We start from the raw sequence: 26,797 nt of genomic DNA, 5'->3' as shown, positions 1-26,797 counted from the left end.
CATTTTTCATCCCATTGACATTTTTTTTCCCACTCGTTTCATGGAAAATAAGTTTTTAAGACTGAATTTGAGATTAAATGATTTGTTGAAACATTGCAGTTTTTGCAACGGTTCTGCCTGTTTTTCACACTCCTCATAAATCCCTGGCTGGTAATACTTAATTCTGTTTCCTCTGCAAAGCTATCCGTTTTAACACCCAGCTCATTAGCAGCACTTCAAATCCTCCCTGTATCGGATCGCTCTTGCCTTTCATTCAATCACATGGAACAGCCTCCCTTCCTCTCTGCGTCAGTCCCTTTTTGCTCTTCATCTCCTTGCCCTCCTCTGCCTCTACTTTTACTCTGTGGACACTGCATGAAGGTGACTGGTCTCCTCTTTTACCTGCCAGTGCACATCTGTCTTTTGCATGTAATTGGGAACAGCAGAATGAGTTGTGTGTTTCACTGGTATAGAAAACAAATCAGAATCATGTGGTTAAACAAACCTTGTGACAAATCATAACCCTGAGGATTTTCAAAAGCAGATCTTAATTGCTGAGTATTCATCCATGTGCACCATTATTGAAATACAGCAACAGCAAATAGAAAAAAGGACCTGGGAGGTTTTGATGTCTTTGGGAAGTCATTTTACCCTCAAGTGGAATGGGAAGCAAGCAGAAAAGCAGCGTGACTAGAATGAGGTATGGATGCCACCTCCCTTAGGGTGGCCAGATTAGAAATGGCGACAGTCTCAAAAGAGACGGGGGAATTGCAAGGCATGGCAAACGAACAAGTTTCAGAGGGGGAAGGGGAGGCTATTGACACAAAGATTAAATGGATTTCCCCTGTAAAACCATTGGATAAAAATCACTTCTGTCCCTGGGTGATCACAGGCCCAAATTATCATTAGAGAAATGAATATGAGCGCTGGTATGGCAAGGGCAAATCAATATGCTTGTTAAACTTGTGCATCGGCGCACAGGAGAATTAAAAGCTAGAGGAGTGTGTAATAGCGTGTTACCATGGTACAGCTGAAAACGATGCTACAGATATTTGTGTGTGTGTGTGTGTGTGTGTGGGTGGGTGGGTGGGGGAGGGCATGTGTGTGTGTGTTGGGGGGAGTACTGGTAATCACTGCTACACTTCATGCTCTTTTGTGGTCCTCAATTTAAAAAATTAAAGAGGCATCCAGCAATCATTTAAAGGTCCAACAATCAATTATCAGTCTGGAGGGTGCTTATGTGCTTAAATGTGGGTGTTTTTTCAACGTGAGAGTTTTAAGAGGAACTCGACTCAGTCATTCAAGAATCCGTAATTGTTATTCCTCTGGTTTAGGAGCAATATTTGTAAAGCAACTGAGCTTTAAACGTGCAGTGTCATTAGGTGCAAAGTGTCAACCTGTTTCACTGACAACAAACTGGGAAAATTGGTAATTTGACTGGGAGAGTGCAAAGGATTATTTCTTTTGGGGGAATTGTATTTTTTGAGTGTCAAAACTGACAGCACCATTATAGATCAGCACTTATTTGCATGCAATTCCACTGGAATATACTCAGACCCCAAGAATAAAATGTAAAAATTCTTAAATGGAGAGGGTTTTTTAAAGGCACAGATACCCTGTGAGCAGAGTGAACTCATTTTGTTTTGTTTTCTCATAATCCATGGCCAAAGGGGCCTTAGTTGCATAGGATTGCATAGGACTTTTGAATTCTGCTCATATTCCACCCATGCTCTCCACAACAGGAATGCTCTTTTTTCCCCCACCTGAGTGAAAAAGCCAGTTTTCTACTAAGCTTCTGGTAATCACAATTTGCTATATTTTTAACCTTTATTTAACCAGTAAAGGTTAAAAATCTATTTTTCTGTTTTGTCCTGGCCACGACAGGCAGCAGCACAACTAACAGGGTTGCAGACTTAGACGAACATTTAACAAGTTACAGTAAAAAATAGGACAGAAATTACAGAATCATAAAATATCAAAAATATCCATCAGCCATCACAAGTAATCAGCATCATGGATCATGGAGAGGCAATATGAGTTTGTCGAAACATCAGCCGCATGTGCCTGCCTCCAAATCATTACGGATTACTTTAAATGTATCTAGAGAGACCAGCTCCCGCAGATTCGGATCATTTTGCAACTGATTACAAGCAGAGGGAGCAGCTTACTGAAACGCCCTTTTCTGCTCCCTCTGCTTGGAATCAGTATAAGCATTATCTCCTCATTCTCTTTGTGTGGAATAAAAATAGCCTTGTGTGATGCCATCTCCTATTGAATACACTGGTTATTCTCAATGGGTAGACCTTGGCATCAGCATTTGATTATCAATAGATCTACTTCTGCAAAGACTGAATATACTCTGGTATTGTGACATACTTAAAAGTTTCCTCCAAATTCCAACTTAAACATATTTAAAGAGAAGGATTCATTTTGGACTTTTTTCCCCCTCACAATTATGGCCACTTCATCAGCATTCTTTTCAAACATTATTTCGATGTTGTATTCCCCATGCAGAGAACCCTAATCTCATGTGTATAGGTCGGGCAACTAGTCATCTTCACCCCATGTGTCAGAGTGACTAACTGCTGGGTGGGATGTCAGAGGGCCGCTCTTCACTTTGATGATGACTCACTGTGGCATGGCGCCTTTGATTCTTTTCCCCAGCTTTGTGAATAAAGAATGCACTTTGATTGACGTTGCGCACATTATGGCCGTTTGAGAGTTGGCAGGGGAGAAAAAGACGTGTCTGTCATGTTGAAAAGCCCCCTGTCTCTGCTGCTGAGGGCCAAGTTGGAGGAAAGCGCATTTGAGCAGCTTTCAACATCTAACCCTATACAATGCCTATAATGGGAGCCTCTCCTGCACAGCAGCTACCAGTTCTTTGTCATGTGTAGTGTATTTGATTTCCACTGTGTTTGATCAACTCCCACAGCTCTTTAAAAGCACAGACAGCCTGAATACAGATTGGGTTAGTTACAGTTGTGTGCTGAAATGAACTCTTGGTGCTCATCACGCACACAATGTGACAGGGCAAAGTAGAGTGAGGATCAGCCTTAATCAACCATAATGGAAGATAAAATGAGCTTAGCCAGTGCTACACAGTCCCCTCCTTAGTCTCAGATCCTCCTCAGTATTCTAACTCGGTGCAACCTCATAAGCAATTACAAGCAAATTATGCAGGGATAACACCACAACAGGACAATGGAAATGTAAGAGCACCAAGTAACATCCAAACACAGTGCATTGTGTTTTGTGTAATTGAGGTGTGATCCTCTGAATTGCATGAGGTAGGGAGAACGAGCTGAAGAGGACTAAACCTGCCAAAAATAATGACAACAAAATGCAAAATAGGGAGTCTAGAATCTCAACACGCCAGCCCAAGCCATTAGATTAATTTACAATGTGAATTATTATGCCTTTCAGACAAGGCTAAGCCCCAAGTCTTTGGGTTTTTAATACACCAAGGAAATGTACTGATATAAAAAGGGCTCCTAAGATGTCAAACATATGTCACTGCCATAGGCGCAATCAAGCAGTCATCTTTGAATACAGTCAGGACGGTTATTGGTCCCAGTGGGGAACATGAGACATGTTTTAACATGAATTCAGGGATTTGAGGATATAATACCTCGCTGTGTTAGAGTCAGCACGGGATGTAGGCAATCAGCATGTGGTTGTAGCACGTTATCAAGCTGTGATTGATGGGATAAAGACGTGACCCACCGATTGCAATCCTGTCAGAAACCTTGCAAGGAAGGAAAGCTGACAGTGTGCATGTTCATTTGTACTTGTACATGTGAGCATGCTGTGTGCACATACAAATGTTTGCATGCAATACATGTGTGTGTACTGTGTGTATGCATTCGCACATAATGCATGCAAATGCGGGTGTGAACGCACGTGCACAACTAGTCATACATGCCAGGGAGCTGTACTTTGTGTTCCAGGCAAAGTCCAAGCAATCTGCCACCTCTCCTAAAACTAGCTGAGCGCTGACTGTAACACAAAGGACAGCAGAGAACACCTGCTGAGATGATGGAGATGGCATGCAGCCAAGACAACATATGGGTCTCATTCTGGCCCTAATGAAGACAACCTGACATAAATATCGGACAAAACGGACCGCTCTGGAGACCAGAGCAGCCCCACTGCAGTGATGCTGACATTGACGTAAACATTTGATCATCCTTGGGGTGTCAAGGCAGGAAAAGGGAGAAAGGAAGAGAGGAGGAAGAGGAACTGGGGAAGGTAATGTGATGCATTTAAAGTGTAACAATGCGTCTCCCCAAAAGCATAAACATCTCAGTCCTCTTTGAAGCCCATAGGTAACAGAGCGTACCATCCACAGTTTCGGGTTCAAATGGATGCTGCTGCTGTAAACAAGTGCTACCTCACAGCTCTTTTTGCTGTATGAAGTGTCAAAATACCTCAGTCTGTTAAATTAAAAGCTCCTCAGAGCTCCAAAGGCTTTGCTTAAGCTCTGAGCCTGTGTCAAACAAGACAAACATCAGTCTTGCAACAACACAGGTAATTAAGTTAAGTAAATGCTTGAAAGAGAATGAAGGCTGTTTTTGTGCAGCTTCAAAGGCTACACCTGGCAACCGGACCTGTTTCAACAACCCATAAGCTTTCGATTCATAGATTTTTTTTTCCCTGCCACATGTTAAAAGGAGGCAGAAAGCTCCGCAAAATGCTGTTTTTCCAATTTCATCAACTGCCCTCTTGTTTTTCGGTCCATAATGGCCTTCCTCTGTGGTATTTTATGACAGTTGGCAAAACAACAAATTATAGCATTAATGCTACTTGCTGCCTTAGCCTTTGTCCTTGTTGTGATACATGGAGAAGCCTGAGGCCAGTCAGGCTGACTAACTGTAGATACAACTGCCTGACAAGGAAGGTCTGGCTGTTTAGAGAGATAATGGCCTAGACCACAGACACAATAATAGCCTCCCTCTGCGAAGAATTGTTGTACTGCCTTTCCAGTTCTTGGCTCTTTGTGTTGTCTACATCTAGGACGCCATAATTAATACCACTGTAAAGCTGTAATTCCGTTTTTTGAAAGAAAACTGAAACTTAAGCCGATACACGGGGGGATTCCAGCGCGAACAGGAGAGAAAAAAAATTAAGCAAAGATGTGAAATGATAGTCTCCACAGCTGTCAAATCACATATCAAGCGACATTTCTTTCCTCCTTTTTTCTAATTCTGCGGTGACACCCGACGCTAATCCGGAGCCCTGAGTTATACATTATAAATGTTTAACCGAAGTAATATGCAAAACAGAGCGATGCACTTCTGTCATCATTTCTTACAGACAAAGGCACTTTTCTACACTATGTGACAGAAAAGATTAATAATCATCTATTACTGTCAAAGTTCATCAGCTTCCTATTTCGCAGAGTGCCCATGTAGTGCAACATCATCCTGATGACATCTCAGGATCTATGTTTCACAGCTGAAGTCATAACTCCTAGGAGGTTCAAACCATCCAATTTAGCACTCTCATATTATCACGCCGGCTGTAATCCGTTCATTAGGGAAACAATCTGAAGAGTCTTTCTGATAATTAATGGCATTTAAATGATGATGTTATGTATATGTGGGAGCACTCTTCCTTATAGCATGTTAATGATCCACAGCATTCTACTAATCAGTCAATTAATCACCATCTTATGAATTTAATCTCTTACTTAGGCCCTGTTCTACATAATGGGTTTTAAACATTCAAATCCTTGCTAGGATTACAAATGAGGCTCATACTGATGGCACACTTCTAAAATTGGGTTCCCTATGACAGGCTTTGAGTTAAGATGTCATTCAAAGTAACCTGACTCTTTTCTTTCATCCATGCACAAGGATATGTCAGCTGCAATGACAGAGCACAATGAATTCACTGAAATTCATGCAAGGAGCTCTTGAAGGTCTGAGTAGTTTTTTTTTTTTTTTTTTTTTTTTTTTTTTTGAATATGTCATTGATAGGATAGGTGTATGTTACATGTATTTCCAAGTGCAGGATTTTCTTGTTGAAAAGAATCTTTTCATAACCTTTCAAACCCATTCAGAGAGCACAGGTGTCCATTTTGCTCCAGTAACTTGACACAGTCATGTTCAGTTATCACATACGTACAATTCTTGTAATAAGAGTGCAGTCAGTCAAAATAAGAGCAAGGAGCTGTCGTCAGTGTAATGAAATAAACATAAAGAGGCAGCAGTGGAACAATCTGGAGTCCACTTCTGGAGTATGTCTTTGTGATGAAAATAGTCAATGTCACTTTCAGGGCTTTGTAAAAGCTGGCTGACGCTGACTGTATGGGACAGCAAGGAGCTGTCACTGCTTAGTCTGGGCAGGCTGTACACATTTGGCAGAATTCACTCAAATTTGGAACAAATTTTGGTTCTGATTGTTTCTCATGTTTGAATTCACAGCACTCCTTGCCTGCCAATCAAATGAAGGCACATTGCCCCTCAATCTGCTACACCATTAGCTACAATGATGATCATGATTCACTAGTTTCAAGTTGGTGATATCCAACCAGCATTGGATGCCTGGTGCTAGCCAGGCTAGGCTTTGCAATTGTTTTACGTCAGTACCAACCAAATGTTTAATGCAGAAAAAAAAAAAAAAAAAAAAAAAAAAAAAAAAAAAAAATATATATATATATATATATATATATATATATATATATATATATATACACTTTTTCGGTAGAGGGGTTTGTGGTGTAGTGACTAAACCAACAGGACGTAATGATGATGAATGGCATTTTTAAGCTTTAATATGGTCTTTGTTTTGTTCAGTCTTAGATCAGACTCAATTAGTTTCTGTCTGCACACCCATTCGAAATATTTGTATTGCAGGTTTTTGCAGGGGTGGTGGGAGTGAATTATTTTTAGAGGGCTAAATAGAAGTTTGATGGGAACTTATGCCTCAACCAAACAACTTTGCAAAGAAGTACTGCCAGTGTGCAGTGAGTGATGCATTCATATCTTGATTTGGAACGAAACTGAGTTGACAGAAACACTAATGTGATTTATTTGCGTTCTGCCTGAAGGACCCCAATGACAGGAGGGCCGAGAGAAATGAAGAGAACAGAACGACAGATAAACTCTCGTTTCTGCTGAACATGAAGCTCACTGAACTTGAACTGAAGGAGACGTTTCTGCTCAATTAACGCATTTCACTTTTTTTGTTCAGCACTGTTTCCTCTCCATGCAAATATTTAAACATGCTGTGTTATTTATGGATGAGGCCAGTGCACAAGGTGGGCTCCTGCTGGCAAAGTTAAGCACCAGGCATCCATTATATTTTTTTTATAAAGTGCTGTAAATGTCCTAGCAGACTGTTGATGAGAGCCCCCCTGACCCCTCCTGTCGCACGCATCAACACACACACACGAGCCAGAATACTAAACATGTCAAAACCAAAACACCTTGAAACATTGCTCAACAAAAATAGAAAATTGTACTTCGATTTGATGTTTTGCGGGAAACTAATAATGTGTACACTGTTTTAAACCCTCACTTTATAAATGGATGTGTCAGTCTGATTTTAGATGTTGTTAACAGCATGAAGACCCATGGTGGTTTAAATGTGTTTTGTGATTCCTTGAAGATTTTTCCGCACTTGCATTTTTTTTTTTCAATTGTGTCTAACAGTACATATCCTATTGCATATTACAATCATGATTTCTTTGTTTCAATCTGGCTACTGCACAGGACTTCTCCCCCTGCCTGACAGTATGTCCGGGAAATGGATTCTCTGCCATCGTTTTTCCCATTTATGATTGCCCAAGAAGAAAATGTAGAGGAGAATAATGCAGAAAAAAAGAGAGAGAGAAAAGCAGTTAGCTACTATATGAGACTTTAAAATTGGTTTCTGTTCCTGTTACAAAGCCTCTATTAATTTCACTTTCAAAATTAAACTACTGGGTGTTATGGTCCAAATTCTACTGAATAATAACATTTCCATCAGTGCATATTAAACCCAGTGGCCATATGTCTTGTGACACTACTCATTACATACAATAGTGAGGTAATGACATCCTGAAACTGTCTTAACATGTGCAATATGTTCCATCCCATCAATAGTGAAACAGTGAGCGGGCTACATTTGAGCCATGCTGACACATTAGTTGGCTCCTCATAGGTGGAGGGCCATTGGCAATGAAAACTGTTATATAGCCCAGTAGTGCTGACAGGTCTCTTTCTCCTTCTTTGCCTCCCTCCCCCTCTCCTCTTTATTTCTCTCTCCCCTAGGCTGTGCAGTGGCTGGCACGTGGCAGGAGGGGGGAGAGGATGGATCTTCAGGCCAGTGTGAGAGCCTCTCCCCGGGGAAGCCAACGTCGGACACAAGGCCTCATGGGCCGTTGACCCCGCTGTCTCTGTGATTTATGGCGGCTGGGGCCTCTGGCCACTGCAGACTCCTCTCTCTCTCCTCTATTTCCATTCACACACTCTGCAGGATTGCAAGGAGCCACACACACTGCACCACTGTCTACAGGAGTATCCGAAGAGGGATTCCTCGTGCATGCAGGACTCTAGTACACAAACACAGACACAAGCTGCATCACTGCTTATATAAATACAAACATCTTCATAAACATTCATAAATACATTGCATTAGAGTATCCCACTATCCTGTCATCACCACGTGTCCATTAGACCAAGCCTGCTCTCTGACTAGCCTCCATTTGACTGTATGTGGATTACCGTTCTATCAGTCATGGTGTGTCAGCTGTAGAGCCCTCGGTGAAGTTGCTGCTCAATGGCGAACTGGATCAATGGAAGTGCGCTGAGTAATGAGGTGATGTGCTTCTTTTTCCCTGATCTGAGAGCAAACAACAGCCCACATCTCCCCACACACTGCTCTGTTTTTACCTTGCATCGTGTCCATCTTAATGGACTGTAATAGCGACTCATTTCAGTAAAGGACGGCATTCATATATATATATATATTATATTATTAGAGAAATATTAAACACACTGTAGTTAGACATTTGCTCCTTCACTTACAAGAGGTGTTGGAGCACCTTAAAAGACTTTTGCCACTCCGCCTTGAAAGTCAGTGCTGGGCACAAGTGTGTGATCCAGTTCTGAGCTATTTTTCTCACTTTTGAAAGCCGTGGACTGAAAGTGAGAGCCAGCAGGCGCCCTCGCCATGGTGTTGCCGCCCCCGGACAAACGCCATGTGTGCCTGACCACCATTGTCATCATGACCAGCATGGCCTTCATGGACGCCTACCTGGTGGAGCAGAACCAGGGCCCCAGGAAGATCGGTGTATGTATCATAGTGCTGGTAGGGGATGTGTGTTTCCTCATCGTGCTGCGCTACGTGGCAGTGTGGGTCGGCGCAGAGGTGCGCACGGCCCGACGAGGATACGCCATGATCCTCTGGTTTCTGTACATCTTTGTCCTGGAGATCAAGCTCTATTTTGTCTTCCAGAATTGCAAGGCTGACAGAAAAAGTCTGGAGACAGTGGCCCGTAAAGCTTTGACATTACTCTTATCGGTGTGTGTGCCGGGTTTATACTTGGTCCTGGTGGCCCTGGATAGTATGGAGTATGTGAGAACATTCCGGAAGAAGGAGGACATGCGTGGCCGTCTGTTCTGGGTGGCTCTGGACTTGTTGGACCTGCTGGATATCCAGGCTAACCTGTGGGAGCCGCAGCGGACAGGCCTGCCGATCTGGGCTGAGGGTCTTATGTTCTTCTACTGCTACATCCTGCTGCTCATCCTACCCTGTGTATCGCTCAGTGAAATCAGCATGCAGGGAGAGCACGTGTCGCCCCAGAAGATGATGTTGTACCCGGTGCTGAGCCTGGTCACCATCAATGTGGTCACCATCCTCATTCGCGGCGTCAACATGGTGCTGTTCCAGGACAGCCGCGTTTCCACCATCTTTGTGGGCAAGAATGTGGTGGCCATCGCCACCAAGGCCTCCACATTCCTGGAGTACCGGAGACAAGTGAAGGAGTTCCCCCACCCGCAGAACGCCATGGCGCTGGAGCTGCAGCAGAACTCCGTCAGCCACACGCAGCCACTGCCCAACGCCACCAGTTTGCCGCACGAACCCTCGCCAGCGCAGGACGTCATCGACACATGACTGCCAGCAGTGGACTCTCCAGCACCAGAAATGGTGATAACAAAGTGAACCTTAGACTCTCTCTCTCCAGACTGCTTCTGCAAAGGCTTCAGGAGTGGTGGTAAATAGAGAAATCAGCTGCATGACAGGATGATATTCTACTCTTGTCAAGCCCACCTGAACTGCTGTGAAACTATAAAAGGGATTTTCTGCCTCGCCTGCCTGTCAGATCATAAACCTACCCTCGATTCTGACAGCAGGGAATGGACATCAAAAAGGGGAAAAAAAAAAGGTTTTTATCGTGCTATTGTGTTTTTAAATGTTTAAAATGTTTTAAATGTTCCAACTTTATTAAGAGACAATCTCCATACTCTGCAGCGGGGTGACATTTTGTCATGTAAAATGGACAACTGGTTCGTCCCTTGAATATCTTGTATTTTTTAAAAGGTCACATTTTGACAGTGCATGTGTGGCATTTCCTTTGAAGTCCATCACCAAAGGACACACCAGTCAGTGTGAAGCACTTCAGGTAGAGAGGAGGAGGAGAGTGTGATAAGGGTCAGTCAAGAGGGGCTATCTGTGCAGTGCTAGAGAAAGGGTTGTAGCAGAAGAATGCATTTCAGCCTGTGTATGGTTCTGCTGAGAAAGGAGCTATCTGGAATCTGCTGCCTCGGTTGGTGTGACGCTTTACGACCAAATGTCTGATAAAAGCACCAGAGATCAGCACTATACCACTCCAGGCATCCAAGCGTGGGTTTTACTGTGTGTGTGAGTGTGTGTGTGTGTGTGTGTGCGCGCGCGTGTGTGCGTGTGTGCAGCAAAAGAGGTGGTTGTTAAGTCTAATTGTTTCTGAACAGATGTGAATGGCAGATGTGTGTGATAAATTGCAAACGAGACAAAACGTGTACTGATGTCAGAAAGGGAAAAAAAAAAAACAAGATGTGGGAAAGATCCTTTTTTTAATTTACTGTACTGTACATTCCTCTACAACTAGTTTAAGCCTTGAAGTCAGAGAATGCAGAGATCAGAGTCCAGAGATCGCCTCACTGAAAAATTGACAAAAAAATAAAGATGAAAACATTCGAAAACAAAATAGTTTCTAATTGTTCTGATGTTATTCAGTTCATTATTATTATTATTATTATTATTATTATTATTATTATGTAGTGAAGTTTTAATAAAAGTATAAGTAAAAAATAATGAGAGCAGTCTTGTTTCCATATTGTTGCTGTTGGAAGAAAATCAGCTTTTATGTTCAGTAAAATGATTTTGAGACGTATTTGGTCCTCTGAGTGTGTGTTGTACTTGAAAGCAAAGAAAACTTCATCCCAACACTGCTCTGTTTTGCATGGAAAGAGCCACAGAGCGCATAAATATTTAGTCTGAGCAGCCTCCGTCCAGACTCCAACTTTAATTTTCTACCCCTCAGGCAACCACTTTTTGTGAAAGCTAGCAATTACTTGATCTCTAAAATGTGCTAAAAATGCATGAACCCTTCGCAAATGGCTCTTCTTCGTTCCCTGGCTCTCATTATCACCATCCCTTTCGTTCTTTGTTCTGTTAACACCGATCTTGTCTGCACTGACCCCATATCATTCATCAAACATAACTTCTACAGCCGATGAACTGCCTTCAGGTTTCCATGGAGACATTTATTAACCGACACCAGCATTATGGTGGGAGATAGAGAGGTCAACCACATGGGAAAAAGATGCTTCTCTCTGGTCAGAAACATTAAAGGTTAACTGCTAGTCTCAGCACGCAGAGCCATACTCAGGTACCTTGAACGCCCCGACTCCATTAACCACAACTGTCAGCGACGAGGCAACAAAGAGATTGCGGCGATTATAAAATGAGTGAAGGTTCCTGTTGCTTTCAGTGAATGCACAAGTATAATGGAGGACATTTAATGTGCAAATCAAGTCTTTTTGTAATAAATCACCCTGACTTATCTTTAGAATGCCTCACATTAAAAATACAGATGGTGTTTTGTGAGTAAGATGGTGCTTTGCATTAGAGCTCCTATTTGAATCACATCAACCTTTAAATCAGATTGCTTACCGACTGGCCTGCCGGGATCAGAACAAACACCGCTTCTGTTGTAAACTGTGATAGATTGTGTGATTGTGCTCAAAAGTTTGTTACTTATTTCACTGTAGAGTTTCCACTGTGTGTTGCTTCACTTTGCAAAGAGCGGTGTCCAATATGAAGTGAACTTCAACTGTTAAACCCAAGAAACATGCCTCAAAACGTGTCACAGTAACACACACACTGATGCTACATGCCTTTAAATAAGCATGGTTGAATAATTATCACAACGGTTTTAATATGCTAGTTTTTTTAGCATTGCTCACACGCTTCCTGTTTTGCTTGCTGCTAGTCATCTGCTGCATTCAGGTCATATTGGAAGAAATGTAAATGGGATTTTACAGCTTCAGGATGAAAGCATGATTTAGGTGTTTTACATATCTGAGTGCCGACATCCAAAATAATTTGTGTTTATTAATTTAAAATCAAGCATAAATAAATGAAAGCAGCTATTTCTCACTTTTTGTTACGGTTGATTGGATTAGTGTAGATATAAGTGATGATTTTGATTTTTAATACCTCGTGGGTGGGTGGGGGGCAACACCAGTGGATGTGCTGTTATGTTTACTGGTTGTGTTGAAACAGTTCTTGAAATAGTAATGTTAGGTGGGATATAACAGAGCCTGTAAAAACTCAACACTTTATGGTAAATACATGTAGGAAGTTGGCAAGAATTGGATTTCCCACCCAGCCCATTGTATTTGCAGAAAATCTGGTTTGACATAAATGCAGCATTATCTGCTCCACTTGCCAACTGCAGTAGCTCACACTGGTTAAAGCGGTTGTGTCACGTGACCCGGTAGCAGCCTATACTAAGCAACATAACGAGCAAGATTGACTGCACATTGGCTTTTAGAGCTATGGAAATTAATTTTGCTTTGTATTTCTAGTGAGTTTACTGCTCTCTGCCACAAAAAGCTGAACGACCTAAATGTCTGTAGCACCTTCTCAGCTAACTTCACTGATCCGGCTAACAATGAGTCTCTGCAGACTGGGACCTTAATTATTTTTGTCACACCCACTTATATAAACAGCTGGAATAAGCTGTGTCTGCTAATATTATGAGTACATAAAACACCCAGTACATATCTAGTACATATCAAATGCATGTAACACAACATTACACAGAACATAACTGAATAACATCATATGTTCAAACAACGCTATAATGTATGTTGAGATGACAAGGTCCTAATTTACTCAAGAAAACTTCCCTGGAATCCAAATCGAGGCCTTAAGTTTCTCTTTGCTGTTTTGTCTGAGAACTTTTGAGACAGAGAACGAGGCTTTTTTTGGTTTCGTAACTAACAGAATCTGGGTTTCAGCAGAGAGTTTTGCGCTGGAGTCACAAGTTTGGCCCTGAATTCTGAACTATGGGCGAGATGTTGTAGAGATGGGTGGGGCCTCAGGGACTTTGTAAACACAGAGAAAATAGGTTGGAATAGCAACAGACTGGCTGCAGTGGCACTGGTTTTCCAGTGCAGGCGCCTAGGGCCCAACATCAGCTCATGATACCACATGATATTTTAACTTTGTAGAAATGTCAAAATATTGCACACAGTAAGCTGTAAACCCACTTAAAGTGCTTCTTTAATTGGCATTAACTGCAGGGGAAAGTACATAGCAACAGGGAGAGAGAGATGTGGTTACAACTCTGCTTGCTCCCTATATTGCAACAGATCCTTATCCAAGCAAAAAGAGCCAATGCAACAATCCTTCGCTTTGCTTATTTATGTATTTATTTATTATCAGGTAAAATTATGCATCGCTGGCAAATTGTATGGAGACCCAAACTGCATTATTGCAGCTATTCACTAACTAGAAATACTTTTTTCTGCAAAATATGCAAAATACACAGAAGGGTTATTTCATAAAACTTTGTTCAGGAAATGATGGCACTGCGAGAAACTAAATAGACAGAAATATGAGAGTAAATTCTGCTTTTTACCCCCCACACCTGAAATATTATTGCTGCAAGCCTGTCAAACAATCAGTCTTTTGACTGTGTTAGCAGGACATAGTTTTGGGCTTATCGGTTACAAACTGCCAGTGTTTTCTTCTTGAATCTCTCTATAAGAAATATTGATTGTGCGCATTGTTAAAGTATTAAACACTTCTGGGGTATCCCTCTCCACGAACATATTCACTCCAGCTGTCTGGTTCAAGTCTACTGCCCATCTTTCCAGTCACTTTTCACTACAGGCTATCTAATAAGGACAATACAATATAAAATGTATTACGTAACTTTGACACACTTCTAACTCTATGGGTTTTCCTACAATTGAAAATGACTAGTGCAAAATGGCATGGGCAATCATCTTCACAGGTTCGATAATACAATATAGTGTAGAACCATACAATATGTCTCTGCTGTGGTTTGTCATCACACTAGTAATTTTTTTTCGGTTTGGGTGAGGCAATAGTCTGGGTTCCCCTTTTTCTTTTGCATTCTTCCTGCTGCTGCCTGCTGCTGCCTTGTTTTCCAACCATCAGAAATAGGCATTTGCTGCAATTCACTCTTATTCAGAATAAAATAAAGCAAATTCCACAGACTCGACAGCTACCCAAGCCAGATCCATCCATCACAGCATAAACAAAGCCATGATTTGGTTATGTCATAGTGTCTGTTTTATCGTTACTTTATTGTGCCTGAGTCGAGTGTTTTCATATCAGTGCTTGCATTAAGTTACGCTGTGCTTCCTGTCAATCATCTGACGCCCACAGGACGAAATGGAAGTCTCCGCCAGGAAATAATCCCTCAGAAGCAAATTGCCTTACAAACATTATTGTCACATCCATATCCTCTTATTTATGGCATCTTTGTTGGCTGGACAGCTGTTAAGCTCAAGCAGTTTGATACCTTAAAGTGTATTTTTAAAATGATGAAAAGCAGGTGAATGGTTAAAAATACTAATTACAAATGGTATACAGTACAAAATGATGGGGGCACATGTAAATGTGGTCAGAATCAAAATAGGCTTTAACCTCAAATGACACTGGTATTCTCCTTTAACTCCAACAGACCCAAAGATGTTTTATTGTGTGGAATCAAAATGACCTGAGAATCTGGAGTCCAAGTTGGCAGCTCATGGTCTTGGTTGGAACTCACATTAATGCAGCTCTTTTATACTGTTTAAAGAGTAGGCTCAGCTAAATGTTTTTTTTTTCCAAAGAAGAGGAATCAAGAATCATGCCCAAATTTTAATTAGAAATGTTTGCTTCATGGATAAGTGCCAGAACCACCACTCGGTCCTATTTAGAATAATTTCATGTATGAGAGTGCACAGCTGAGGTGAAACTCTGGTGTGGTGTGGATCAGAGCTCATTGCTAGGCCTACAGCATAATGCTACTATTGTTTGAATAAATCTTGTCAGCGCAAGTGGTTAAAGGGGAAAAAGTAAATGGCAAACTTGGGAATAGAATAAATTACCTGTGGCGGCCTCTGCAACAGATCACCTTTGCGAGACCCTCTCACTGAGAGATGCATTCATAAATCACCAGGCCACTGCATCAGGAATTTAATTGTGCTCTCGCCATATGTAATAAGTCAGTGAAAGCACTTGTCTCTCCATCTGTGATTTATTCTGCATCTATGGCTATCTGGAACATCCAATTTCAACAAAATTAATTCAGTGCCAATTGGACGAAGGTGGTCAAACCAGTGTTTTGGCTTCTCTTGAATGTTGCCCAGTTTCAGATTTGCTGATGTGTAGGATTTTTTTTTTTGCATTTGTTTCCTCCACCGGTTGCTCTCCGCTTCAAACTTGTTAATACATGTCTCCATGCACACACCCTAATCACTTAGCTGGCTACACAACCCCTGGACTGCACTACCCACTGCGCACAGTAATCTATATGGAAATAGCTCTCTGTGCCTCCATCATAAAACTGCAATGCATTTATTGTCCACTGGAGGCTTGATCGACAAAGAATGACCTTCAGTCCTGTGTAAAGATGGTAAAAGTTAGTTAGACAGAGTGTGTTTTAGATGATGGCATTTCTGCAGCACTCAGTCAAATATTTGCATATTCACTGCTCCTCCACAGCAATTAGTGGTGCCCCAGTCTAGCCTGCACACAAAGATTATATTCACATAGCCTTTGTGTAAAAATATTAATTCACACATTCAAGACTATTTTCAACAATATATTTATTTATTTACTCAAATGCACCACACTAAATTGCAATGAAAAACTATGGGAACTCAGGTTATAGCATATACATGCATGCACGTATTACAGCGTTCATGTTGGGGTTTTTTTTCACGATGCACTGTACATATCTTGCATAAATATCACAATTTTGCATAAGCTTCCTGGTTATATAATTTATATGTTTTTCGGCCTGGTTAGATGTCCTTTTTTCTGCCACATTTTTATGGTGACCTAACAATATTAATTTACTAATTTTTCTTCCTTCATGGACACCAATTGGCAAAATCCAAACTGTATATTATTAGTACTGCAACAGATATATATATATATATATATAGAGAGAGAGAGAGAGAGAGAGAGAGAGAGAGAGAGAGAGAGAGAGAGAGAGAGAGAGAGAGAGAGAGAGAGAGAGAGAGAGAGAGAGACAGAGAGAGATATACATATAGATAGATATACATATACATATATATATATATATATAGATATAGATATAGATAGACACACATACACACACACACACATATTGCAGCAATCAGAGATACAGAAAAGGTAAATCTCAGATGATGGATTTGCCTGGCCTATCTTAGGAAAAGTACACAGCACTCCTTGATCTTATTGCATGCCAGACATCCCAAGTCTAACCTTGATTTAAACGCTCCATTCATCACTCACCATTAACTGATTTTTCCCTGACCTTCATACTGGTCTGTGTTTATTGAATAACCAGGAAACTCCTATCAATCTACATTTACACATTTCTAGCTGCGCCAGGGCCAACTAGTTGATAATCCTACACACCTAGACAAAAAGTCATTTGTGTTCACTTCACACACGATGCACCACTGGCACAGAATGGCTGAATCGCTGAACCACAGCAAGCCTTTGGTGCATGTCGGGAGAGATACATGAACTCAAATTTGGTAGAAAGTCTTATGAAATGACTGACTGTTCTTCATGTTAATTGCTTATTTCAATGTTATCTTAAATGGGTCTTTCAATATCCTCTGGGCAGCGTAGATGAGGGTGCCTCATGTTTAAAGATCCAGCGACCCCAGGTTACAGTACTGATGATGTAACTGATTTTATCATTAATTAGTTTATTTTCATATTGTCTAGGCATGAAGTTTTCAGACAATTTAAATACCAGGGAAAGGTCAAACGGTAATGATGGAGTACAATAGGTATTTAAGAGTTGTGCACACTTAGCTTAGTGACCTTGGATGGACCCAGACAGAGGATCCTTAGTATTCTGGCTGCTGAACAGGAGGAGAGTTGAGACACAGGTTCAAGCTGAGTCCCAGGATGACAATGCTACATTTTCGTTTTCACAGTAGAAAACCAATGAAAAGAAACACTTTATCAGGCACCAGCAAAAAGATTATTCCCCAAGTCCCCAGGTGCTCCTCTGCAGCTGTAAGATATTTGACGGCCTTCACACATCAGCATTTATTCCATATTAAAAAGGATCCAGTGCCTAGAATATAAATCACAAAATGCCCTTTGAAATTTCTTTATCTGATGTCATTGTTTAGATATTCAAATGGCTTTGGTCTGAATACCCTCCACACTACTTTAAAAAGTGTATTTTTGAAAAAATATATGGAAAGGAGTCACCATATCATGTCAGTATGTTACAGTGAAGGCCAAAGCAAATGTGTAGTTATGGACACGGGGCAACCCACCACACACGCTGTGCATGCTGAACAGGATGGCCTCGAGAGGGACTGCAACAGCGGCAACCCAGTTTGCTTATACCATCCATCACTGCAGCAGAGCAATTTACCCAAACAGTGGGGTGGTGTCAAAAATACCAGCAAGGAACAAACAAGGAACAAAATGTCCTCAAACTGTTATTGTGGGGGTGGTGGGTGAACAGATAAACAACTTTTCATAGCAGGATTACCGTACTGTATGTTAAGGCCAGAACGCGTAGGCCTTTGCTGCAAATGTGACAAAATAAATGGTGAAGGTGGGTGGGGGGGGCTAAGCCGGTGTTCATGAGTGAGAGCTGGACAAACGGAGGGCTTGTTAGGGGGCAGAGAGGGAACTCATCAGTGCACAAGATCACGGCTGACAGAGAAGCTTGTTAACTGCAGCATGGTAGCCAAGAGGCTGGCTCATTAGGGAAAAGCACCACTAGCATGAGCCATGCTGGTCTAACCAGATGGCTGCCTATGTGGCGGAGCAGGGAGATGGACATCTATCATTAAAAAATACTAGTGCTTTTTTTTTTTTTTTTTCCCCGGAAACAAGATAGGGAAGTGGAGTGTTTATCACAGTCATGCTTTGATGTTGTTGTCAACCTTGATGGAGGAAATGCATCAAGAAACACATTTGTGCTTGTCACAACATTTGAACCTTTATATCATGGAATGCCAACCTGATGCTTTATTCACACGGGCAAAGCAGCTCCATTTTCTTTTCATGCTGAGCTTTAACACTGGGAGAAAAATCCTGTTGCTGTAGTGCCCCCTACTGGTGATAATGGTGGAATGGTGCTGTGCCACATAGAATGCCATCAGACTCAAAATTCTCCATCACCTGCACCTCATCACATGCTGCCAGGCTTCTATTTAACAATTTGTCCACAGCTGCCCTGTGTGACTATGTACTAAATTAGCAATGTTTATTATTGGACTAAACAAGGTTAAAGTAAAGACCAATACCTCATGATTCATCACTCACTCAAGGAGAAAAAAATGCTATTGCAGCAATGTTCAAATAATAACTAGAACTTGTCCATCTGCATATTCTCATGCATGCTGCAGTGAAACAGTAGAGGTAATTGATTTGGCATAATCTTACACATATCTCAAAATAAAGTGTATTGTTACATGATATTATGTGATTGCAGAGTGCACGGTGAGGGAGTTTGAATTTGCCCTCCAGTGATGTCACTATAGGATGCTGAATCTTTAATTAAAACTCAGGGAAATTTAGATTGAAGGAAAGCATGGCTGGCAGTTTCAATGAGCGACATCGGTGCCAAAACCTAAGAATGGATGCAGTCCAACATTTGGGTGGCGAGAGGAACTCTTACTGAAGTGTTTTGACTCCTCTATTCTTCCAGCAGTGAAGGCACAAGGGCTACATAAAACTCATTAAACTTTACCTTAAGGGTGGTGTCACCAACAAAGATGATTTATTGCAGATCTTAAATCTTACATCTCCAACTATAAAAGTTGAACTTTTTCATTTGGCCTCAGATTTATTAAGAAAAAAATATTAGTCAGCTAGTCTGAATTTGCCCTTTGGAGTTGTCATTGTGCATTAATTACAGCTCAGTGTAATGAATTAAAATGAATTTGAGAATAATGACCCACTTTCAGTGCAGGATGCTATTGGGATAACACAGCAGCTGCATTGAGAAGTTGTATATACATTAAGAAACTCATATTTAAAGCATTACAGTCAAACATCCATCCAAGTGGGAAATGAGGAGGAATCAATTTCCTTCAAGATGAGGGTGTGACCTTCAGTGCATGCAGTGAAAAGCAAAAAACACAGAACAAGCACCAGATACATGTACAAATGGCTTCATTTAATTTATGTATTTCACATTAAACGGTCCAAGAACTTCTGAGACAAATGTACAGGAATTATTTTGCCATTTTATTTTTTTTTTTTCCACATTATTGCTTTACAGTAAAATGCATCGGTTGGATATGTCCAGTATAGCAAGACAATACATTCATATAAGTTATACAGATGTCCTCAGTAATGTTTCATAGTAACTAACTTTACATTAATTATAATTATATTTTTTATCATTTATTATTCTTGACAAACAACTCCCACATCACATTGAGCTCACAGTGCATCAGGTCGCATTCATTCAAGAGAAAATATATACCGTTCCTCTCCATGTTCAGTTGCCATCTAACGTGTGTGTTCTAGTGTGCGCTCGTTTTGTACACAGGACTTCCATACAATCTGGATTTATGCAAAACTACCACATTTATGGCATCTGAATTCGCCACCCCCCACCCACCTAAAAAAAAAATATGATTTGACAATAAAGACGTAAGAGAACCAGTGAGGTCGCACACTGTGTGTTAAATGAGTTGGAGGACAAATTACAGGGAGCAGTGTTACCCTGCTGTGCTGTTACCACTCAAATCTGGCAACCGGGACATGACCACACAGGCAAACACTGGTCCCAAGCCAAGCCCCACCTCCCTCCCTCCCCCTCACCTGCATTCACAAATAACTGCACAAAAAAAAACAAAAAAAAAAACCTTGAACACTGCACATTCTGAATCAACTTAGGTACCTTACAGGCTTACATCCACTCCCGACCAAAAACAAAACAAACAAAAAAAAACATTATGTATAATTATAGCTCAAAATAAATACATAAATAAAAATTAAGTATGTACAGACGACCTGCTGACAAGGTTGAAACCACAGCAGATATGCAAACAACCAATGCTGAGAATGGCACTAGTAGAGAATATACTTTCACAGTTCTAAGAAGGAAAAAAAGGGTCCAATAAAGGACACATCTATAGGGAGGCGTGGGAGGGGCCGTGGTGCAACAAGCGCTAGCATGAGCGCTGGCATGGGGTCAGCAGGTGTGTGTGGTGGGTTCTGTGTGGTCACCTCCTTCCAGGAAACGCAGCATCTCAAACCATGACAGGAGTCGGAGCCGAAGGGCCCCGCTTTTTGGGGTTTTTTGAAGTCTGCTCTCATGCAAGTCCCTCAAGTAGAGAGATGTCCACAAGCTGTTTCCCCTGGAGGAACTGACTCGGGCTCCTTTAGTGACAAAAATCCAGAGGACAGCAGAGGAAGAAACAAAAAAATCTGTGCGGCCCCTGCTTGACTTCTGCCCCTCTGCTCCTTAAGCTTGAGTTGGTGGAGAGTTAATGCCCTTGTGCAAGAGGGGAGAGAGAGAAGGGATGGGTGGGGTAAAACTGTTTCGGGTGAGGAGGGTCAGACTTCCTGCACAGCTGCAGTCCCTGTTCCAGAAACCTCCGCCCTCTGGCTCAGTTCCTTGGCTGTCGCATGCACACACACGCGCACACACACCTGTGAGCTCGCACATCAACAAATACTAGACGAACCGACATCACATTTCCACGGGATCCCCGAATGTTATGGCAACCTTGCAGGGGGCTCCTCTTGTCATATAGAATTCTTTACATTGAGATTGCATATACAAGAACCTGCTGCCAGCAGTGGCAGAGGAATAGACATATTTCCAACATTTAACATCCCTCACCCCCGCCCTCCCCTCCCCCTCGGTTAAGGTTTTAGTCTCTGCACCTCAGTTTTTGGACTCCTCACAGGCATTTTTGCATGATGTCAAAACGTCTGGGTTGCAGTGTAGCTTGTAGCTGCCGACTTTGTAAAAGTGGGTTTGGGCTTTTTTTTTTTGTTTGTTTGTTTTGTTTTGTTTTGTTTTTTTCTTCTCCACAGAGATGCCCAAAGCCCTCAGCCTTTGCTGTGCCGTGGAGGAGCTGCGTTTAAAGTCCCAGCATGCACTGCAGATAGAGGCGGGTGTGCTCATGGTGTCATTGGGAAGTTCCGGTCTTTTCAAAAGAGTTGAGGGCCCAAATGTGACAAACCTAGCATGGGCCTGCACTGAGCACACATACACACACACACACACACACACACACACTCACAGTTCTATCACGCACACACACACTGTCAGTCATTCAGACATGTATATACTGAAAATACACACTCACAGAAGGAAGCACTAGTTGATTCAGAATGAGAGGACGGCTGTTAAAGTGCAATATCTACATGTAATTCAAATCAAGAGAATGTCGCCATCGCCACCTCCTGGAGTTGTCGAGCTCTGAGTTTCCCTGATAACCGACGGCTGTGGTTGACACCCCTGCCATGCACACATCAGGTGTAGGGTGGGGGATGGGAGGAGGGTGGGGTATGCTGCCCCCTACTGGTCAGAGGACGTTACAGCAGATGGTCAATGTTGGGAATTGTCCTGCTCCTTTGCATTTTTTTTTCTTACAACTGCCTCCGTGCTGCTGTCTCAAGTTGTGAACATACGTCACCTCGATGATGATGACAAAAATCAGATGCGTCCCCAAGACCTGGAGCGAGCAGGTCTTCTCTTGCATTGTGCATTTGGAGGGGTAAAAGTGAAACAATCAGTCTCTGAATGAAAAGAATTCTGAGCTTGAGCACAACAGGTTATGGAGTTGCCACCCACAGCCAGTTACCCCTGTGAGGGGCCAAATCTCCTTACAGCACAAAGCAAAAAAAAAAAAAAAAAAAGCATTTCCATGTGCAATTTTTGTTTCAGTGAAAAACAGGCAATGTCCTATGATTGCAACAAGCTCTCGTCCGTTATTTTGTACTAGTCCAAACTTGGTTCTGAAAAAATAAATAAATACAAAAAACAACCCAAAAAAATGTGTTTACAAGTTTACATTGTGCAGTGCTGCATATACATAACACCCTCACAGTCGGCTTCGATTTGGACTGTGACACATTTTGACACAAAGCTTCCTGACAAAAATGTCATTCTTTAAGTGAGAAGAGAAGAAAACAAAGAGCAGATATGACCGAGCAGATGAGGGTGGAAACGAGTTGCAGAGAGTGATTGTAGCGGTGCACTAACAGTACCTGGTCCCTGATGCCAAAGGCCATGCCAGGGTGGAGGTGGGGGTCAGGTCCAAGGTGGAGGGGGGAAGCTGCCAAGGACAAGGTCCTCCTCCAGGGGACGGAAGGACAGGAGAAAGGGAAGTGGGGGTGTACTTTTCTCTTTGGGTGCAGGGTTAAGTCAGTAATCTTTTAGGAATGACTTCATGGAGACTTCTCTGGTTCAGATCAGGACTTGTGGTATGAAATACTTCAAGTCCAGTTTTAATTTTTTTCTACACAGATTTCCGTTTAGTTTGTGGAAGAGGCTCTGGGATGGTGTGTGGAAATCTACAATGGCAAATAGAGAAAACAGACACTAACAGTCAACAGGGGCCCTGATGTTTCCAGAGGTGCCCTACATCTAAAGCCATGCTAGGTGGGGAAAGGTAGCAGGATCACAGAGGGAGTAAAGACTGGACTGTGGGAATGGGTCAAGCCCAAATATGGACACTAAGGTCCGCTGCTGTGTGACAAGAGACATGGAGTGGAGTCCACTCTTAGAGCACAATGCCTCTTAGGAAAATGCTTTAACATTAGGGACAAAAAGGGGCATAAGGGAGAAAGACTAAGGGAGGTGAAAAGAGTTTCAATTAGGAAACTCAGTTAAGGGAGACAAGTATGCAGACAGAGTGAGGTCCAGTATCACTGAAAAAGGGTTGGGCAGAGGGTGGGTGGGGTTGCTTTAGTGGAAAGTTGACGTTTTGGTTTCCGAGGCATGCTGCTGTGCTCTAATCCTCCATGCACATGGGCAGATTGACGAAAGTGAAGACGTTGTACTCGATCATGATGGAGAAGCAGAGGAAGACGGCGTACAGGACCAGGACGTACACGCCCAGCTTCACATCGAGCTTCCACTTGTTCAGGTGGATCCCCAACACCTGCACGCATACAGAATGGCAACACATCAGCTTGGTCAAGAAGGAGTGAAATGCTTAAGGCCTGCTTCAGTACACACCCTGCCTCCGATTAAAGCTTTCCTGAAAACATTCCTTTTCAAGAGGAGATGTATGATGATCTCCAGCCACAATTACAGTCAAAATTAAGTTCTGAAGCAGCTGCTTATTCATGTTAACTATCACTGCTCATGCCAGCTGTTTATTACAAAGAAACCATAAACTTAAAAACACATCAGTCCCCTGCACCAGGAGATATGTGCCAGACACCAAGAGTTTTTAACAGCAAATGTAATAGAATATGAATATGTAATTAATTATTACTGTAAGTTAGGGATGGGAAGATTAACCATTCATATTGATACACAGACATGCGTGGGCATCGGTAGAGCAGCTATGAATAAATACAATTTTGGGATGAAATTGAGATGCATCTGTTTTTGCGTCTTTACATCAATATAATCCAATCCATTTAATCATTAGATGCTCTATATTCAAGAGCATGACCCATCAAATACACACACCAGCAAACTACAAAGAGAAAGTTTGGAAACACGCTCGGAAACACTATGGCTTTTACAAGAGAGATGGACAACTTGACAAATCAAATGCAATTTGCAAAATGTGGCTTGCTGCTGTTCACAAGCAGCACAACCAACTTTATTACACACTTGATGTGGCGACATGGTGTGAACGTGGAAGCGTCTGCCAAGGCCCCGGACTCCCCCCGCCTCGTGTTCGGATTCATCTCGGGCTAATAGCCCTAAAAGTGGTGAGTTAGCATAGCCGCTGCTGAAAGAGTGTTGAGCACATCTGCTGCCTGGCAGGACTCGCCTTGTGTTGAATCAAATTGTTAAATCGCACTGCATCGCGATTGGGGGTTGAATCGTACTGTATCAGTAGTTGCAGATTGTGTATCTTTAATGTATTGTTGGTGGTGTATTGATAAACGTATTGTACCGGCCACAGACCTGAGATGAGAACCCTACATCTGGGATAGTGGTCAACATCCCGGTGCATTATCATTGTACCAACTTTGCTTAAATAAGTATCATTGGAAATGGCTTACCGTGAGAGCCACAGAGCCCAGCAGCAGCACAACTGAGTACACCAGCCCCCGACTGTTAATCATTACCTATAACAGACGAGATAATGAGGTCAGAAATTGATCTGTGCCTTTTTGAATCTGATTTCCCATCAGAGATGAGGATGTACCTCAGTATTACATGCACAAAAAAAGCATGGTCATACAGGAATAACAAGGTTATGAGCTGTAACACTCTCCCACCTCTGATCCATAGCTGACACACATGGTCTGTAGAGCCCAGGGAACCCCCAGTCCCACGAGAATATCAAACACATTACTGCCAATAGTGTTGGACACTGCCATGTCACCCAGCCCTGGAACAGAGACAAGTGATGGTTATCTAAAAAGGTGTGTAACATGAAGCACGAGTGGGATTTAAGGGGATATTTTGGGTGATGGTGTTGTTTTTCCCCAGGATTTAAGGCTTTCTGGCCACACAACCTATAAAACTATCAAGGAACACACTGCATCTTTGTTCGTTTGGTCGATTATTGTGATAATTGTCCTCAGTACTTGGTGAGATTCTAATCTATATCCTGCAACGACTCCCCTGACAATTTCCCCACCTGGATCCTTAAAATGTAATATAACCTCACATTTCACAAAACAAACAACAGAAGTAAAAAGGTATACCTTGTCGAGCGACGATGAGACTGGCAATGCAGTCTGGAACGCTGGTGCCGGCTGCCAAGAAAGTGATGCCCATGATGACATCAGGGATGCCAAGAGTATAGCCGATTATAGTCACCTGAAAGTATACAGAGAGCCATCAGAGCTTCCACTACATCTGAACTGCTCGCTAACCATGGCACAAACAGTTTGCTTTCAATACGAGTGTCACTTCAACCTCTCAATTTAATGTTTGGCTCACTTTTTGGCAAATACGCATACACCTCAGAGCAACGCTTAATGCCTTTTTATAAATCTTTATGGTGCACTTTTAAATTTGGCACACATATTGTTCCCCGAAGCAGGTGCACACATATTCGGCATGCTGAAAACACACTCACCATCCAGACCATCAGGTAAGAGAAGACAGCGATCCAGACGGTGGACAGGATGAACGAGAGCATGAAGTATTTCTCCCAGCGAGGCTTGCCGCAGTTGGGGATGGTGAAGTACAGTATCAGGAGCAGAGGCCAGGAGATCAGCCACTTAAACTTGTTGCCGATGCCCGCTGCAGCAGACGAACACAACAGAAAGGATCAGCTGCTTCGTTTTTGTGCCAAAGCTCAGAGCTGCAGATACCCAAGAAAACATAATTCAAGCTGGTGTACACTCTTAGTCAGAAGTGTAGGAGTATGTAGTAGAGGTAAGGTGAATGGCCTCTAAATTCACTTTTTATGAGATGGGCATTACCATATATGTGGCTATATGTGACTCCTCTCTCACACTAGCTGGACTGATGTACTGTGCTGTCTCTGAAAATTACTTGTGATCTGTGTATTTTCTCATTTTTATTACACAAAAGAGAAAAATGTCAGAAATAATTTTTCCATCGGTCGTTCGCTCCTATCATCTGCGATCAAGAAGACCTGTGAAAAGCTTTGGCTCCATTCATACTGGAAGACCTGTGCCCTCCTTTTTCAGGCAAATCTGATGCCAAAACATTTGAAATGCAGCGTGTCGGTGGAGGCTGCCGATCTTCTGTGATAGTCTTGTTTGCTGATGGTAATTACACCAATGCCACAAAATTAAAAACACCAGGAAATGAACTCCGATTACTTGTGCTTCCTGAAAAACAGAACATAATGGTGGCCTCATGCTGCCCTGGCGGGTGTAAATAAAACATTTTCAAACAGTAAAGCAAACATAGCAAATGTTTAAACAATCACACATTTGTACTTATCCCATCAAATAAAACACTGTTTCTCTGCTTAACTGATTTGCCATAAAAAAA

The 26,797-nt window shown here is 42.1% G+C and overlaps 2 protein-coding genes across 3 annotated transcripts in view; one reads left to right on the top strand and one right to left on the bottom strand.

Annotated features, from left to right (window-relative positions):
- Positions 1–9,135: 9,135 nt before the first annotated feature.
- tmem121ab (transmembrane protein 121Ab) lies at positions 9,136–10,179 on the top strand. The gene has a single exon (XM_030047355.1). The coding sequence runs from the start codon at positions 9,136–9,138 to the stop codon at positions 10,078–10,080; it is 945 nt and encodes a 314-aa protein (XP_029903215.1). The 3' UTR covers positions 10,081–10,179.
- Positions 10,180–19,872: 9,693 nt separating this feature from the next.
- The window catches only part of slc24a4b (solute carrier family 24 member 4b), a 32,820-nt gene continuing 25,895 nt past the window's right edge, over positions 19,873–26,797 (bottom strand). For both annotated transcript variants that reach the window (XM_030047088.1, XM_030047087.1), the window contains exons 13-17: positions 25,908–26,074; positions 25,531–25,645; positions 25,099–25,211; positions 24,880–24,945; positions 19,873–23,795 (exon numbers count right to left, since the gene is read on the bottom strand). In XM_030047088.1, the coding sequence (XP_029902948.1) occupies positions 23,646–23,795; positions 24,880–24,945; positions 25,099–25,211; positions 25,531–25,645; positions 25,908–26,074 (611 nt within the window). In that variant the 3' untranslated portion in view covers positions 19,873–23,645. The remainder of the gene's footprint in view (positions 23,796–24,879; positions 24,946–25,098; positions 25,212–25,530; positions 25,646–25,907; positions 26,075–26,797) is intronic.

Source organism: Myripristis murdjan, chromosome 24 (genome assembly GCF_902150065.1).
Source record: "Myripristis murdjan chromosome 24, fMyrMur1.1, whole genome shotgun sequence".
Lineage (NCBI taxonomy): Eukaryota > Metazoa > Chordata > Actinopteri > Holocentriformes > Holocentridae > Myripristis > Myripristis murdjan.
Note: the sequence above shows the minus strand (reverse complement) of the source record. Positions and strands in the feature narration are given on the sequence as shown.

Excerpts from the sequence above, each read along its gene's own strand:
- tmem121ab (XM_030047355.1), top strand. The coding sequence starts at position 9,136 with ATGGTGTTGCCGCCCCCGGACAAACGCCATGTGTGCCTGACCACCATT.